Consider the following 17,802-nt stretch of genomic DNA (forward strand, 5'->3'; position numbering starts at 1 on the left):
GAGGATGGTGGGCTGGGGAGTGGCTGTTCTCTGTTTGTGGGTCTCCTCTGGCGCTGCCGCTGGACAGCTGGAGTACTCAGTCTTTGAGGAGACGGAACGGGGCGTCGCTGTAGGCAACGTTGCAGCCGACTTGAAGTTGTCGGCGGCTGATCTGCCCTTGAGGAACTTTCGCTTCCTGTCCAGCCACAGCGAGCCCTACTTTGGGGTGGACCCTAGGAGCGGTAGCCTGGTGGTTCGAGAGCCAGTAGATCGTGAGCAGCTGTGCGGGACCAAAGCTGCCTGCTTCTTGACCTATGAGCTAATGTTGGAGGACCCACTGGAGCTTTACAAGATGCGAGTTCACGTCGTGGACACCAATGACAACTCTCCTCTCTTCCCTGCTGGCGATGTGCAGCTGCACATCCCAGAGTTCCTAACCCCCGGAGCCCGCTTTACACTTGCCAATGCCCAAGATGCTGACGAGGGAAGCAACGCCGTGCTAAGCTACAGCCTAAGTTCCAACCAGTACTTCCGCCTAGAGATGGGGTCACGGGTCGACGGCAGCAAATACCCAGAGTTAGTGTTGGAAAAAGCGCTGGATCGAGAGCAACGTGTCACCCACCTGCTGGTGCTCACAGCTCAGGACGGAGGGCTGCCTGCGCGCTCCGGAGACGCACAGGTAACCATCATAGTGGTGGACACAAATGACAACGCACCTGTTTTTGAGCGCTCGGTGTATCACACCAGGGTTCCAGAGACTGCATCCAATGGGACCGTGTTATTTCAAGTTCAGGCCTCCGATCCGGATGAAGGCTCCAATGGGGAAGTCTGGTACTCCCTAAGCAATAGCACCCTAGCAGAGCTGAGACACCTCTTTCACGTGCATCCAAAAAGTGGGGAGGTGCGAGTAGCTGCTTTGCTGGGTCCCCCCGAAACTCTACTGGAGGCATACATAGAAGCAAGAGACGAAGGTGCCTTCAGTTTAGCTAGCACTGCTAAACTGCTGGTGGAAGTAACTGATGTGAACGATCATGCCCCAGAGATGGATTTCATGACTATCTCCAGTCCAGTACCTGAGGATGCCACCCCAGGCACAGTGATTGCTCTTCTTAGTGTAAAAGATGAGGACCTTGGTCTCAATGGTAGGGTCATTTGTAGCATGAGCAGCAGTGGTCCTTTTCAGTTGAAGTCTTCTTTTGACAACTACTACAGCCTGCTGACTGATGGGCCTCTGGATCGGGAGCAGACAAGTGAATACCAGGTCTTGATAACTGCCTCAGATAGTGGCACACCTCCACTCAGCACCCAAAGGACACTCACTGTGTCAGTCTCTGATGTGAATGACAACACACCTAGCTTTCATCAAGCACATCAGGAGCTTTTTGTGGCTGAAAATAATGGCCCTGGAGCCTCTTTAGGCTATGTGTTTGCCAAGGATCCAGACTTGGGGATGAATGGCCATGTCTTTTATGAACTGTTGGATGTTATTTCTGAAGGGTTGTCAGCCTCTAGCTTAGTGGTAGTGGAACCATCCAGTGGGGCTATCACTGCTAAAACTTCCTTTGATTTTGAGCAACTCAGGGGGTTTCACTTTCAAGTGGAAGGCCGGGATGGTGGCATTCCCCCTAGAAGTGCCACAGTGACCATCAGTTTGTTTGTGATAGATAGGAATGACAATGCACCAGTCATCTTGTTTCCCTTGCCCAGAAATGGCTCTATCCCAGTGGAAATTGTACCTCGCTCTGCCAGAACTGGACATTTGGTCACAAAAGTAGTAGCAGAGGATGCAGACAGTGGTTCCAATGCTTGGCTCTCCTACCACATCTCTCAGGCTTCTGATGCTACCCTCTTCAGTATTTCAGCCATTATGGGAGAGCTTCATACTGCGCGTTTAGTTCTTCCCACAGATGCAGTTAAGCAGAAGGTGGTGGTAGTGGTTCAGGACCATGGAGAGCCACCGCTTTCCTCCTCTGTCACTATAGGTGTGTTGTTGAGTGATTCTGCCCCTGCGATCCTTCCAGACTTTGAAGATATGTGGGAACCAGGAGGGCAGCTTTCTGGCCAGAACCTGTACTTAGTAATTGCCTTGGCTTGCATTTCCTTCTTGTTTCTGGGATGCTTACTTTTCGTTGTGTGTACCAAATTGAGACAGAGCCTGGGTTGTTGTTCTCAGAGCTGCTGTCATTCTTCAAAGGATCTGAGGCATGGACGAAAGATGACTTCTAATCCTTGCATGACATCAGCCACAATAGATGTCACTACAATTGAGAGACTTTCTCAAACCTATCTCTATCGAGCCTCTCTGGGGCTTGGTTCTGATAATAATAGTTTATTCTTGTGTGGGGAATACAACACTACTGACCTGAGAAATCTGGCCACTGGTGTAGGACTGAATATACCAATATCCTGTGTTCAGATTCGCAACAGGAAAGGAGATCATGCAAATGTCAATATCATGGTAAGCAACATTTTTTTTTGGATTTGATTCCTCTGACTAGGAGATAGATGTTAGGAGTTCTGAAACATTTCGTAGATGAACCATTGATAACATTTAGTCAATTGAACTGAACATTTCTTAGCCAAGAATTCTGGGAGTATAAAAGTATTAGAATACTGTTCTAGCCTAAAAGGAACTTACATAGTTTATTTTTGAGCAACGAGGGCAAAACACGAAACTTATAAACAATAAAAATAATATTTCATAGATGTCTAAAATTAAAAATAAAAAAGTGCCAAGATTTTTCTTGGGTAACACATGTGTAAGGCACTTTGACACCTAAAATGAAAAATGAATAATATGTAAGAGTCCTCATATTATGAGCAAAATATGGGGAAACATTTATTTAAACCATTATACATCATAAAAAGGTTATGATAACCACAGAATATATATAAATAAGTTGTAGTGTGCATTTACAAAGGGAGAGACAAAACATTGGGCAGAGAAGTAAGGGATCAGAGAAGGCTTTGTGATAGATTTGGATTGTAAATGATTTACTATGTAATCAGATGCAACATACTCTATATCCTATACTTTTTATGAATATTGATGTGGCAAAATAATCTTTGAGGAATGCGTTCCAAAACGCAGCCAATGACTCCACATTAGAATTTTGTAAATACATAGAAATCATAAACATGTCTCAAAACACCTACTTGTACTAATATAAAGATGATACTATTACATATAGGACTTGATAATCTTGTGTTTTTAATGTATTTCATTTAAAAAAAAAGGATGACTAATCTTGATGTCAGAAATAATTTTGTGTTCAAGGGTAGACTCAATTTCCATTCAATTTATATTTAATTTTATTATTTAGAAGTCAAGGAGACTTAACAAATAAGAAACTAACACATTTGAGAATAGTGCATCTACTAAAGAGTGAAGTGGTCAAGTATTTCACTTTTATCTATAGTGGCTTTTGGCAGTCAAAATTTATGATTGTAGTCAGGACAAAATTTTTACATCATTATTAACAAGTTTGTATGATTACTTTCTGGCCTTATATAGAAATCATAGATACAAGAAATCATGGATAAAATGGAATAAAATATTCCTTATTTTATTCTAGGCAATGAAGGGGGAAAGTGGATTGTGAGTTACTCTCCCTCAAATAACGATGTCCACTGCAAATATAATAGATTTACAGCCATTATTTTTGTATACTTAGTACTTTCTCACATGATATAATCTAACATGAATCAAATATATAAGATGATTTCTGAATGAATAAACAGATAAATATGCAAATATATGAATTGAGTGGTAACATTATTCAACACAGAGAAAAACTAACTTTCTTTTCTGTTTTACATGTGTATATATGGTTGCTTAGTGGCCATTTTCAAATACATTTTGATATTATTTTCTTCCTGATGACATATAGTATTGAAACAACTTTTTTTGGTACTAGATCTAGCATGGAAAAGCCTCTATTTTAGAGCTAAACATGAATCCAGTTCTATAGTTGATAAAGGAACTAATAGGACCACACATCACTTCATAGTGATATTTTCAGGGAATGCTACTTACAGGAGCTCAGTTAATTTTAAAGGAGAAAAGTGATTCACCCCATTGTTCACATTTCAAGTACAAAGCCCTTGACATAATGTTAACATTTTCCCTATCAATCAGATTCTCTCCCTCCCTCTCTTCCTCCCTTCTCTCATTTCCTTCCTTCCTTCCTTCCTTCCTTCCTTCCTTCCTTCCTTCCTTCCTTCCTTCCTTCCTTCCTTCCTTCCTTCCTTCCTTCCTTCCTTCCTTCCTTCCTTCCTTCCTTCCTTCCTTCCTTTTGCCTTGTGTAACAAATAACTAGTATTCTGACTTGGAGAATACTAGTGATAAGACCACCAGTGAAGTTTGGAAGTCAGGGGCTATTTGAGAAACACATTTTTACCACAAAAGACAATGTAAGTAAGTCATAGGCAGGTCAATAACTCTGGAAGAGAAAAGTAACAAATTAAAAGAAAAAATAACTGACCTAGCCATACCACTCCTATGCATGTATCCAGAGCATCACAGGCCAGAATACCAAAAAGACACTTGCACATCCATGTTCACTGCTGCACTATTCACAATAGCCAAGTTATGGAACCAGCCCAGCTGCCCTACAATAGATGAGTGGATCTAAAAAACATGGTATATATACACAATGGAATTTTACTCAGCCATTGGAAAGAATAATATTATGTCATTTGCAGGGGAATGGATAGACCTAGAACAAATCATGTTAATTGAGGTAGGCCAAGCTCAGAGAGAAAAGTGGTGCATGTTTTCTCTCATATGTAAAAACTAGATTTAAAATACACTGTGACATGATAAATTATACAGGACTCTAGGAATTCACATGCAGTGAGACCAAAAGAGGATAATCTTGGGAGAGAAACACAAAGGCAAAATGCCTATATGCCTCTGATCGTACAAAATAATATTTATTGAAATGAACTCCAGAAAATGAGGAAAGATTTTTTTCTTTGCTGCTGTTTTCATTTTCTTTTTTTGTCTTATTTGATCATTTGTATGTCTTTAGGAGGGTAAGGGGAGACACAGACATGGAGGGACAAAGGGTGAATAAATGCAGCAGAGAGTACTCACTAGACATTATGTTGAAAATGAACTATACAATTTCTTGGTGGGGATGGAAGGGAAAAACTGGGAGAGAGTGAAGGAAGGGGTAACATTGTCCAAAAAGAAATGTATTCACTACCTGACTTATGTAACTGTAACACCTGTATGTCACCTTTATAATAACAAAAAATTGAAAAAGGAAAAATATGGCTAACACTAGAGAAAAATGCCTCTCTCTTCATTCCATCTTTAAACTTATATGAATGATAAAGTAACATATGCCGTTTATACAGGACTATTATGCTGTTCCATTCACCTGGCTGCCCTATCATTTTCCAGCTTCATTGATACTATACTTTCAGGTAGCCTACTGGCTTGTTGTTTTGTTTTTTGTTTTTTTTGGGGGGGGTCCAGTTGTGGGGCCTGAACGCTGGGCCTGGGCGCTGTCCCTCAGCTCTTCAGCTCAAGGCTAGCGCTCTACCACTTGACCCACAGCGCCACTTCCAGCTTTTTTCTTTTTGCTTATGTGGTGCTGAGGAATTGAACCCAGGGCCTCAGGCATGCAAGGCAAACGCTCTACCACTGAGCCACCTTCCCAGCCCGGCTTGTTATTTTTTTATGGAACAGGTAATTATTTTTAAAAATGTGAGTGAAATAACTTCAGTGGACTGAGGGCATTTGTACTTCATACAGACATTTATTATTTGTTTCTCTTACTTAATTTCATTTTGTTCCAATCTTGATGCTTTTTTTCCTAATCTTGATTCTTTAGTCAGGAATACTTGTCATAGTATACCGAATTCTAGGAATAAAACTATCTAGGAATAAAACATTTGTTATTTGAATTTTATTAAACAATTTATAAAACAATGATTATATATGCCTATTCATAGGACCATGTTGATACATGTTTGTTTATATATTTATTTTTGTGGCTGGTCCTGAAGCTTGAACTCAGAGCCTCATACTCTCATTCAGCTTTTTTTAGCTCATTGATGCATGTTAATATTTTACTCAAATTTTAAGTTCTCTCATTTTAGCTTAAATGTATTATGTATATTAACAATTAATGAATTACTTTTATAAATATTTTAAAAATTGTTATTGTAGCAATTTTTAGATAATATATGTTAATGTAGCAAAATGCATGAGAAACAGCATTAAAAATTGCATATAAGCTGGGCATTGTGGCTTACATCTATAATCCTCAGATTTACAGTTTACTCAGGAGGGTGAGGTCTGAGAATCATGTTTCAAAACCGGTCTGGACAGGAAAATCCATGAGACTCTTATCTCCAAATAACCAAACCATAAGTGAATCTGTGGCTCAAAGTGGTAGAACACTAGGTTTGAACAAAAAAGCTCAGGGACCTGAGCACCTAGGCCCTGAGTTCAAGCCCCATGACTGACAAAAATATTCCATACGAGAATTATAATTTGCAATACCAATGTTATATGACTGTATTATTGTTCAAGCATTAAACTAATTTTTCCATGCTATATAGAATATGGATTTTTCCCCTTTGCAATGTCAGTTTTTAGCTAGTATAATATTTTGGTAATCAAGGTGTTTTATTTGTTAACACATATTCCTTGAACAAACTTTCCATAGGATACTGAGATATTTCCTTACATCGATTTTTAACTTTGAAACTGATGGCCACACTTTAAAAAATTATTAGAGTGCTGGAACTAAGGAAGCTTGCATGCATGTGAAATATAGTTGGCTTAAAAGACTCATTTATACAACATAATAATATTTTTGTAACCAGTAAAAAGGAAAGGAAGATACTATTATAATTTGAGTGGACAGACAGAAAAGCAATATTTGGGAAACATATGAGTGGGAAAGTATTGACAATATGTGATAATGCCAGTGACCTATTGATTTTTGTTGTCTTTAATATTTGCAGCATTCAGAGGCAAATAATAATAATCCAGAGACTAAATTCACTTAGCTGAGTTGGAATGAAGGTAGACTAAATTCAGTGCTCATTTGGATAGTATGTGAATATCACAATATTTGTCAAGACATCAAGTGAATATGGAACAAAGTCTAGGATCCTGACTGAAAGAAAGTATTATGGAATATAAGGATATGTTAGAGTAAATCTTTAAAAAAAACTAACAATGATTGATAAAAGGTGAACACTTACAATTTTAATTGATGGGATAAAAGAAGGCTCAGAATATAAATAAATTACATGTCTCTTTTAAACTGTACATATGAAATTAGAGGTATTAGGACAATAATTTTAATAATACCTCTAATTTCATATAGAGGTATTAGGACAATAATTTTCTTAGCACACTATAAACTCAGAAGGGCATTATATATCCATCTGGAACCTGTTTGGAATGAGTATATAATCACATTCTCTGTGTTCTGCCGAGAGAGAAAAAAGCCTTCTTTCCATTCCATCCTAAATTCTTGGCTGTTCCTCGAGCCATCTGGTTGTCATCTACATATGTTCGGTTTCTATAGAGGCTCCCTAATGACATATCGTCAGAGATGTACTGTCTGGATCCAGGCACATTGTAGTTATCCTTTAAAATCTTAAAGCAAAGATTGCAGCTGTTTTGTTTAAACTCAAAATGAAGTTGACAGTGAGTACAAACAACAAATTAAGTCATCTTAAGTGAGGTGCTTGTGGCTCATTCCTGTAATCCTAGTTATTCAGGAAGCTGAGATCTGAAGATCGTTGTTGAAGCGGTCCAAGACAGGAAGGTCTGTTGAGAGTATTATCTCCAGTTGAATACCAAGCTCCCACCACTCCCCCAAACTGGAAATGGAGTTGTGGTTCAAGTGGTAGAGTACTAGTCTTGAGCAAAAAAAGTATAGGGCCAGCATATATGCCCTGAGTTCAAGACCTATGACCAATGGCTCATGAATGCGCATGTGCGTGTGTGTGCCTGTACACACACACACACACACACACACACACACACACACACACACACACACACACACACACACACACTTTAACAGTGGGATTTTTGAAAGTATGTTTATCAATTAAGATTTGTTTGCCCTCTCCTCCCATCCCCTCATCCTTCCCCTCCCCTCCCTTTTCCTCCCTTCCTCTTGCCAGTACAGGGGTTTGAATTCAAGCCTTCATACTTTCTACATGCACTTGAGCCATGCCTCTAGCTGTCATTTTCTTTTATCTTCAGGGTTTGTTATCTAGGTTATGCTGGTCCTGTTAAACTAGTTAGATTTTCTCTCTTCCTATTTCCATCTCTATCTGCTTTTCTCTAATATCTGTCAGTGTTTAAGATTGGTGATGTTTTTCTTGCTTTTTTTTTTCTTGGTCATGGGGCTTGAACTCAGGATATGGATGCTGTCTCTGAGCTCTTTCACTCAAGACTAGCACTCTACCACTTGAGACAAATATCCACTTCCTGCTTTTCTTAAATATTTGTAGAATTCATTAGTGTAGCTCTCTTTTTCTAAAGTCTTCTTTGTGAGAAAATTTAAATCAGAAAATTAAATTTATTAGTAATAGAATTATTCACAATTTTATTTTCCATGTTTAATTTCTATAAATGTGATTGTGTTTATTTCATACAAACTTTCAAATATTTGGTTTTTGTTTTTTTTTTTTGGGTCCGGTCGTGGGGCCTGAACTCTGGGCCTGGGTGCTGTCTCTCAGCTCTTCAGCTCAAGGCTAGTGCTCTACCACTTGAGCCACAGCGCCACTTCCAGCTTTTTGCTTTTTGCTTATGTGCTGCTGAGGAATAGAACCCAGGGCCTCTGGCATGCAAGGCAAACGCTCTACCACTGAGCCACTTTCCCAGCCCAAAGTAATGAGTACATTTTTTTTTGTCGGTCCTGGGGCTTGAACTCTGGGCTTGGGCGCTGTCCTTGTACTCTTCAGCTCAAGGCAAGCTCTCTACCACTTAAGCCACAGAGCCACTTCTCAAACTTTCAAATATTTGGGAATGAAGTTTTTCATAATGTCCTCTGTGGTATTTTTCACATCTGCAGGATTTGTAGTGCTAACTCCTTTTCAATATGGATTATTGTCCCCTCTTTAAATGACTGGCCTTGGAAGTAGTTTATTAGTTATTTTAGCTTTTTCAAGGCTACCTTTTGGATTCTTGAGTTATTTTTCTTTTATATTTGCTCCCTATAATTATTTTTCAGCTAATTGCTACCCTTTCCCATATCACTCTCCATTTGCTCATTGTCTTCTAGTTTCTTGTTCAGCATATTGATTACCAGGATTTTTTTTTTAATTTTTAATTTTTGGGTCCTGGCGTGGGGCCTGAACTCTGGGCCTGGGCGCTGTCCCTCAGCTCTTCAGCTCAAGACTAGTGCTCTACTACTTGAACCACAGCGCCACTTCTGGCTTTTTTCTTTTTGCTTATGTGGTGCTGAGGAATCGAACCCAGGGCCTCAGGCATGCAAGGCAAGTGCTCTATCATTAAGCCACCTTCCCAGCCCCCAGGATTTTTGTTTTTATCATTTGTGGTGTATGTAGTTAAGGCTGTAAAATTTAAAGTAAGCATGGAATTAGCTACCCAAACAAATCTTATTTTCAAAAAGTTTAATTGAAGCATAATACACAAAAATTCATATATCAAAAATGCACACCTTGATAAAGAATCAAAAGCCAACCCAACACATTTATGTAACCACTACTGAACAAATTAAAATTCAAGAGAATTTGTTGGAATAATGGAAATATATATTTCCTGGTTCTGGGGCTTGACCTCATGGTCTAGATGCTGTCTCTGAGCTGTTTTTGCTCAAAGGTAGCACTCTACCATTTGAGCCACAGCTCCACTTCCAGCCTTTTTAATGCTTAATTAAAGATAAAGGCCCTGATTTGGCTTCAAACCATGATCCTCAGCTCTCAGCCTCCTGAGTAGCTAGGAATACAGGCATGAGCCATTGGTGCCTAGATGACAGAAATATTTTATGCCTTTTAGTTGTGGTTATATAGGTATATGTGCTTGTTAAAGTTCAGTGATATGTATTAAGTGGATAATCTTATATAAATTGTAACATATTAAAGTTTGTTTAGAAAAAAAGAAGCCAAACATTGCCAGTACCTCAAACATTCCCCTCTTATGATTCCCTTCTTAAATGTGAATTTCAATATATGGCATATATTAACCATATTAAGCATACATATAATCATATGGCATCTTTATTTTATGTTGGATTTCTTTTTCTTTATTTTGTATTGGTATACTCATCCATACTGATATGGATTACAGTTCGTCTGTGAAATTTCCTGATAACATTATTATATAAATAGATTATAATTTATTTTTCCTATTTATTAACTTAGTCTCATTTTTTTCTTGCTATCATGAACAATTCTGCTGTGAGAATTCCTTCTCATGTCTTTTGTTGCATGTATTTTGCATTTCTGTTGGCTGTAGAATTCGCAGTGGGAACTACTTGATGATAAGGTTTCTGTTTTAGTAGATGCTAAAAACATTTTCCCAAATTAGTTGGACCAATTTGCTCTCCCACCAGCAGCATTTGAGAGTTCTACATACTCTAAATCCTTGTAATATTTGGTATTATTAATTTCTTTAATTTTCATCATTACAGTGGTATGACTATCTCATTTGTGTGTGTGTGTGTGTGTGTGTGTGTGTGTGTGTGTGTGTGTGTTGTGTTGTATTGGGGCTTTCCTTTATGTAATTTTCCAAAGTCAGATTTATTGATCCTTTGGAAATCATTGGCTCACTGAGCTATGCAGATCTTTCAAATGTGGATGCATGTTAGTATGCAATACAAAAAAAATCACATTTTTTTTCACACTACCACAGATATCAGAAAGTTTTCAGTGTTAAGAAGCTGGAAGTTGGGCTGGGAAGGTGGCTCAGTGGTAGAGCGCTTGCCTTGCATGCATGAGTCCCTGGGTTCAATTCCTCAGCACCACATAAGCAAAAAGAAAAAAGCCGGAAGTGGTGCTGTGGCTCAAGTGGTAGAGCGTATAGCCTTGAGCTGAAGAGCTGAGGGACAGTGCCCAGGCCCAGAGTTCAGGCCCCATGACCAGACCCCCCGCCCCCTGCCAAAAAAGAAGCTGGAAGTTCACAGTGGTGGACACAAGATTTCCAAACATTTAAATGTCACTCAAAATATTGCATGTTATTCACAGTAAACTCTTTTTTAATATATATATTTATTGTAAAGATACTGTACAGAGGGGTCACAATTACATGAATAAGGTAATGAGTACATTTCCTATCGAGCATTGTTACCCCCTCCTTTGTTTTTCCCATACCATCCCTTCCCTCCCCACCTCCCTAACTCCTCCCTCCCCTGCCTTGAAGTTGTAAAGTTTGTTTTCAATACAGTGTCTTGTACATCTCATTGTTACAATGGGTCAGGCTGTATCCTTATTTCAGCATTTTGTTATTTCCCTTCACCTCCCCAAATTAGAAAAATGTATGTACAAGATGCAGGGCACTGGAATCAAATACAGTGAAAACAGGGGTTATACTGTGGGGGAAGAACATACAAAAGAAACAAAAAAAATCACATAATACATTATAGGATTTTTTTTTTTTTTTGTCAGTCGTGGGGCTTGAACTCTGGGCCTGGGCGCTGTCCCTCAGCTCTTCAGCTCAAGGAGAGCGCTCTACCACTTGAGCTACAGCGCCACTTCCAATCACATAATACATTATAAGTATAGTAAAAACAACAGCCAGAAAGATAAAACCTCTTGTGTCCCTATCTTGGGATTCATTTCTCTTAGCATCATCTTATATGGTCATATGTACATAGCTTTTGACCTTTTCTGCTTGTCCTAGACATACACTAATTATTGCAAATAAGGGAAACCATGGGACCTATGTTTCTTTGGAACTGGCTTATTTCACTTAATATAATTTTTTTCCAAGTCTTTCCATTTCCTAACAAATGGGGTGGTGTTATTCTTTCTGATGGAGGCATAGAATTCCATTGCATGTACACACACACACACACACACACACACACACACACACACACACACACACATGCACACACACCCCACATCACATTTTCTTGATCCATTCATCTACTGAGAGGCATCTGGGTTCCATATCTTAGCTGTGGTATTCACAGTAAATTCTGCCAGTTGTTTCCTTCCAGTGCCAGACTCATTCCTTTCCACTCTAAAAATGATGAGCATGAAGCTCTGAGTTCAGCCTGCAACATAAACAATTGCAAGGTGCTTTTCCTCTGGCCAACTACTACTCTTCAATACGTAGAAACGCTTTAAGCACACTTTTCCTTTATTTCCTCACAAAATATTTATGTGCTTGTTGATGGACAACAAAATTAATGATGTTCAGTGCTTCAAGGATATTTTCACTGGTCTTTTTCTTTCTTCAAACACATGATCCTGAATATAGTGATTACTCATACAGTCATTAACTTCACTCCATCTACAATGCCTAATGTTACCAATTAGAGCTTTAGCATCATTAGTGCAAATGAAAATACAGTGGGAAAGACAATGCTTTAGCTTTATTTTTTATGTTAGTTTCCATTAGTTATTAAGAGAGGTATTTCATTGTGAGCTTTATTCTCAACATGACCGTTTGCTCATAGGTACCCAAAGAGCCTACCGATCACATTTTAAGAATCACTGTTCTAATGCAGTTATCCTTTATTTAATAAGTGGAACTTTTTGTAGAAAGAAACTCCTGCCTCTCCAGCTGTTTGACCATTGTGAGGCACAGTCACCAAAGAAAAGCAGGATAAACTCTTTCACTTTATTTAGCAGTCTTCACAATAATTATTTGGTTCCATAGTGTCCTACAAAAGGGACTAATAAATTTGTGTGTGTGTGTGTGTGTGTGTGTGTGTGTGTGTGTGTGTTGGTTCTGGGGCTTGAACTCAGGGACTGAGCACTGTCTTTGAGCTTTTTTTGCTAAGGCTAGCACTTAAATAATAGCTCAGCTTCAGCTTTTTGGTGGTTTATTAGATAAAAGAGTCTCACAGACTTTCCTACTCAAGCTGGTTTTGAACTTGGGTCCTCAAATCTTAGCCTCCTGAGTAGCTAGGATCACAGGCATGAGCAACCAGTTTTTTTTTTTTTTTTTTTTAAACGCATCAAAATCTCCAATTTGGAGCTGGGAAAGTGGCTTAGTGGCAGAGTGCTTGTCTAGCATTCATGAGGCCCTGGGTTCGATTCCTCAGTACCACATAAACAACAACAAAACCTCCAACTTAAGCCTATTTGGTATGGCGCAAAACATTGCAATTATTAGTTTTTTAATGCTTCAATTAAGCTAGATTTGCTAAATAGAGTTCTGTTTAGATTGTCTACTGAATCTTTGTATCTTAAACAGTTTCTTTTGAAGTAATTGTATATTCATACAAAACTGCAGAAACAATACTGGAATTTCTGTACTCTAAAACTAATTTTCCTCCGTGGTGATATTCTGAATCTTTCCCACATGCATTTAGTAGTCTTCCCTTGCTTTCTGGTATGACAAGATGTCCATGATATCTTGTGTACATTTCCTCCTGAAAGTCTAGAATTAGTCATTCTTTAAGAGCCCTTCAATTATTATTGATCGGAGATGATATTTAGCGACATAATTTGGACAGTAGGAATGTTATTTTACATAATCCATCAGTGTTTCTAAGTATTTTGCTTAATGAATTAAGGGATATTCATTTAAAAATATGGGATATATCACAAATTCATATGAATTGACATCAAGTTCATCATGCTAAGATTGATTCTTCATCAGTTTTAGAATTGTATCTCATTTCTCTTAACCAAATTACAATCATTGTTAACTTACCTAGCATAATTAACCATACATTATTCCACACTACTCAAACAATTGTTAGATAGCAATACTAGCACTGAATTAACTATGGTTATAATATTTTTGCCATTCTTTCTATTTATAAGGTGTATTTACCATAGGCATATAAAGTAAAATTACTGCATTTCATTATTTTAAAGTATTTTTGAATATTTTTTTCTGGAATAGTATACAGTCACCAATTAGATACAATAGTTAGGCTCATTTGTTTCAAGTTGCCTTTAAATTTAGGGCTTGCTTTTGTTTTTATTTTCTTTATAACTCTGAAATGCTCACATGATTCTAGATGAATTTATAAAGAAGATATAGGTAAAGTATTTTAACATCTACTGTTCCATATAGTACACATTCTTCTCTACTTGATCTTTTTTGTTTATAAAGATAAACTTGATTTTACACTATAATATTCTATAGAAATATTTGCTGTTTTTTCAAAACTCATTCCTTCTTGCTGTGCGTGTGTGAGATGTGTGTGTGTGTGTGTGTGTGTGTGTGTGTGTATGTGCCTGTGTGTGTATGTGCCAGTGCCACTGGGCTTGAACTCATTACTGAGCATTTGAAATATAGTCAAACAACCTAAATGACTAGTGATACTGATTTTAATTAAACTTAATATAAATAGCCACATCTGGTTAGGGGTTGCTGTAGTTCTGGAAGCTTTCTTTTTCTTAGCTTGAGCATACAGATCTTAAATCACCTGATATCATGTTTTGAACATGATATAATGTAGAAGTCAGGATTCATTTTGCATGTGTGTCAATCCAGTTGGATATTCTATATACACAGCACTAATAGCTGAACACAGGTTCACCCTCTGGACAATGGTAGTAAAAGCCCATCCTTTCTCACTATGAATTCTGAGGTGCTCCCTTTATTGTAGACCAAATGAAAGAAAACATTTTTCTGTCTCCTAATTCTTAGTTCTATTTCACCACTCAATTTGTCTTTTTTTATACCATTCTGTGCTAAACATACAGCTTTAAATTTGTATTGATAGTGCCATTGAGTAAGTTCGCTCATTATTCTGCTTCAAGTTTAACTTATTTGTTTTTAGCCCTTTGGGTTTCTTTTTTTTAAAAAAATAATTTACTTTATTGTTGTTATAGAGGTGATGTACAGAGGGATTACAATTACAAAAATCAGGTAATGAGTGCATTTTCCTTTATACAGTGTCTTTTCTTCCCTCACTTTCTCCCAGTCCCTCACCCCCACCTCCCAGCCCATCACTACCCATGAGTTGCATCGTTCACTTTCATCAGTGTCCAGTGAGCTCCACTTCTTTTTCACCCCTTTCCCCTCAAGTTATGGGTCCTCCCTCCCACCCTCCTGAAGATAGATAGATATATTCACACACACACACACACACACATATATATATACACACACACACATACGTATGTGTGTGAATATACCATATGTAAGGTAAAGAAGACAAGAACCATCAAAAGCTAAAAACAGATCAAATAGATCTCTTGTTTCCATATCTTGGAGTTCGATTCAGAAGGTATATTATTTTATATAAATATGAAGAAGCACTTAGGCATTGCACCTTTGTGTTTCTCTCCTATGACTATCTTCTTTTGGTCTGACGGTGTGTATCTAGAATCCTATATAAGTTGTCATATCCCGGTGCATTTTATAACTAATTTCTGCGTATCAGAGAGCATGCACCTTTTGCCACTTCAAGCTTGGCTCACTTCACTTAACAAGATTTGTTCTAGTTCCATCCATCCCCTTCAATGACATTGTTTTGTTCTTTCTAATGGCTGTATAAAATTCCACTGTGTACAGGTATCAAATTTTTTGGACCCACTCATCTATTGTGGGGCATCTGAGCTGTTTCCATATCTTGGGTGTTGTGAATAGTGCGGCACGGGACATGGATGTGCAGGTGTCATTATCATATTCTGGCTCATGATGTTCAATGTAGATGCCCAGGAGTGGAATGTCTGGGTCATAGGGTAAGTCTGTGTTTAGTTTTTTTGAGGAACCTCCAGATTGTTTTCTAAAGTGGTTCTGCTAGTTTACATTCCCACCAACACTGCAGAAGGGTTCTTTTCTCCCACATCCCCACAAACATTTGTTGTTGTTTGAATTCAACATACTGGTCAATCTTACTGGGGTGAGATGGAATCACATTTCCTTTATAGCCAGGGATGATGAGCATTTCCTTATTTGTTTCTTTGCCATTCTTACCTCTTTTTCTGAGAAGTCTCTCCTTAGCTCCCTTGTTCATTTAGTGATTGGCTTATTAGATTTGGGAGGGGTTAGTTTCTTGAGCTCCTTGGATATTAGGCTTTTTTTCTGATGTGTTTCTGGCAAAGATATTTTACAAGGGGGGGGTGAGGGGGGAGATGGGATGGTAAGGGGAAACAAAGGAGGGGGGCAACAATGCTTGATAAGAAATGTACTCATTACCTTGCTCATGTAATTGTAACCCCTCTGTACGCTATTTTCACAATTTAAAAAAAGATATTTTAACCATTCTGTTGGTTGTCTTTCAAGTTTAGTGACTATGTCCTTAGCTTGCAGAAATTTTAATTTTGATATAGTACCACTTGCTCAGTCCTGGAACTCTATTAAAGAAGTTACTATCTATCCCTATAAGCTCTAATGTTTCTCCTACTCTCTCTTGCAGAAGTTTCAAAGTTTGTTTTTTTTTTTTTTTTTTGGTCCAGTCATGGGCCTGAACTCTGGGCCTGGGCGCTGCCCCTCAGCTCTTCAGCTCAATGCTAGCGCTCTACCACTTGAAACACAGCACCACTTCCGGCTTTTTCTGCTTATGTGGTTCTGAGAAATCGAACCCAGGGCCTCATGCATGTAAGGCAAGCACTCTACCACTGAGCCACCTTCCCAGCCCAAGATTCAAAGTTTTGGATCTGATGGTGAGGTTTTGATCCAATTGTTATTAGTTCATGGTAACAAACAGGGATCCGCTTTTAGTTTTCTGCATATAGATGCCCAGTTTTCCCAACACTGAAAATGCTATTTTTTTTCCACTGTATGTCTTTTGCTCCCTTATCAAATATCAGATAACTGTAAGTATATGGTTTTATTTCTGTATCTTTTCATCTATTTCTTTGATCTTTGGTGCCAATACCAAGCTGTTTTTTGTTATTTTTTATTATGGCTCTGTAGTAGAGTTTGAGGTCTGGTATTTTGCTACCACAAAAAAAATCATTGCTTTTTTTTTCCCTTTGGCTATTCTAGGTCTTTTGTTGTTCCATATGCATTTTTGGATCATTCTCAGTAAAGAATGTCATTGGGATTTTGATGAGGATTGCACTGAATTTGTATATCATTTTTAGCAGTATGGCCATTTTCACAATATTAATTCTACCAATCCATGAGCATAGAAGGTCTTTCCATTTCCTGGTGTTCTCTCTGATTTCTTTCTCCAGCTTTTTATAGTTTTCTCTATAAAAATCTTTTCCATGTTTGGTTAGGTTAATTCCTATGTCTTTTTTTTTTTTTTGAGGCTACTGTGAATGAAGTTGTTTCCATGATTTCCCTTTCTGCTTGTTTATACATTGTTGGCATACAGAAAGGCTACTGATTTTTGTGCGTTAATTTTTTATCCTGCTATTTTTCCAAAGTGATTGATCAGCTCTAGGAGTTTGGGAATGGAGTTTTTTGGATCCTTCAGGAATAAGATCATGCCATCTGCAAATAGGGATAATTTGATTTCTTCTTTCCCTATGTGAATCCCTCTATGTCCTTTTCTTGCTTTCTTGCTCTGGCTAGGAATTCCAGAACTATATTGAAAAGGAATGGACATCCTTGCCTTGCTCCCGATTTTAGGGGAAATGGTTTTAGTTTTTCCCCATTCAGTATGATGTCAGCTGTTGGTCTGTCATATATAGCCTTTATTGTTTTAAGGAACGTTCCTTCTATCCTAGCTTCTCCAAAGCTTTTAACATGAATAGATGTTTTATTTTGTTGAAGATTTTTCTGCATCA

General features: G+C 38.1%; 2 protein-coding genes across 3 annotated transcripts in view; both read left to right on the forward strand.

Moving 5' to 3' along the window:
• LOC122118215 (protocadherin alpha-C2) overlaps positions 1-17,802 on the forward strand; it is a 153,777-nt gene that overhangs the window by 56,916 nt on the left and 79,059 nt on the right. Inside the window, exon 2 of one of the 2 annotated variants that reach the window (XM_042692156.1) lies at positions 4,388-4,392. The exons of the other annotated variant lie outside the window; for it this stretch is intronic. Within the exon in view, the coding sequence (XP_042548090.1) occupies positions 4,388-4,392 (5 nt within the window). The remainder of the gene's footprint in view (positions 1-4,387; positions 4,393-17,802) is intronic. 2 annotated transcript variants of the gene reach the window in all.
• Positions 5-2,464, forward strand: Pcdhac1 (protocadherin alpha subfamily C, 1). Its single transcript, XM_042692157.1, has one exon. The coding sequence runs from the start codon at positions 5-7 to the stop codon at positions 2,462-2,464; it is 2,460 nt and encodes an 819-aa protein (XP_042548091.1).

This window comes from Dipodomys spectabilis, unplaced genomic scaffold (genome assembly GCF_019054845.1).
Source record: "Dipodomys spectabilis isolate Male_0828 unplaced genomic scaffold, ASM1905484v1 ptg000147l, whole genome shotgun sequence".
NCBI lineage: Eukaryota > Metazoa > Chordata > Mammalia > Rodentia > Heteromyidae > Dipodomys > Dipodomys spectabilis.

Coding starts and splice junctions, on each gene's coding strand:
- Pcdhac1 (XM_042692157.1), top strand. CDS start 5: ATGGTGGGCTGGGGAGTGGCTGTTCTCTGTTTGTGGGTCTCCTCTGGC.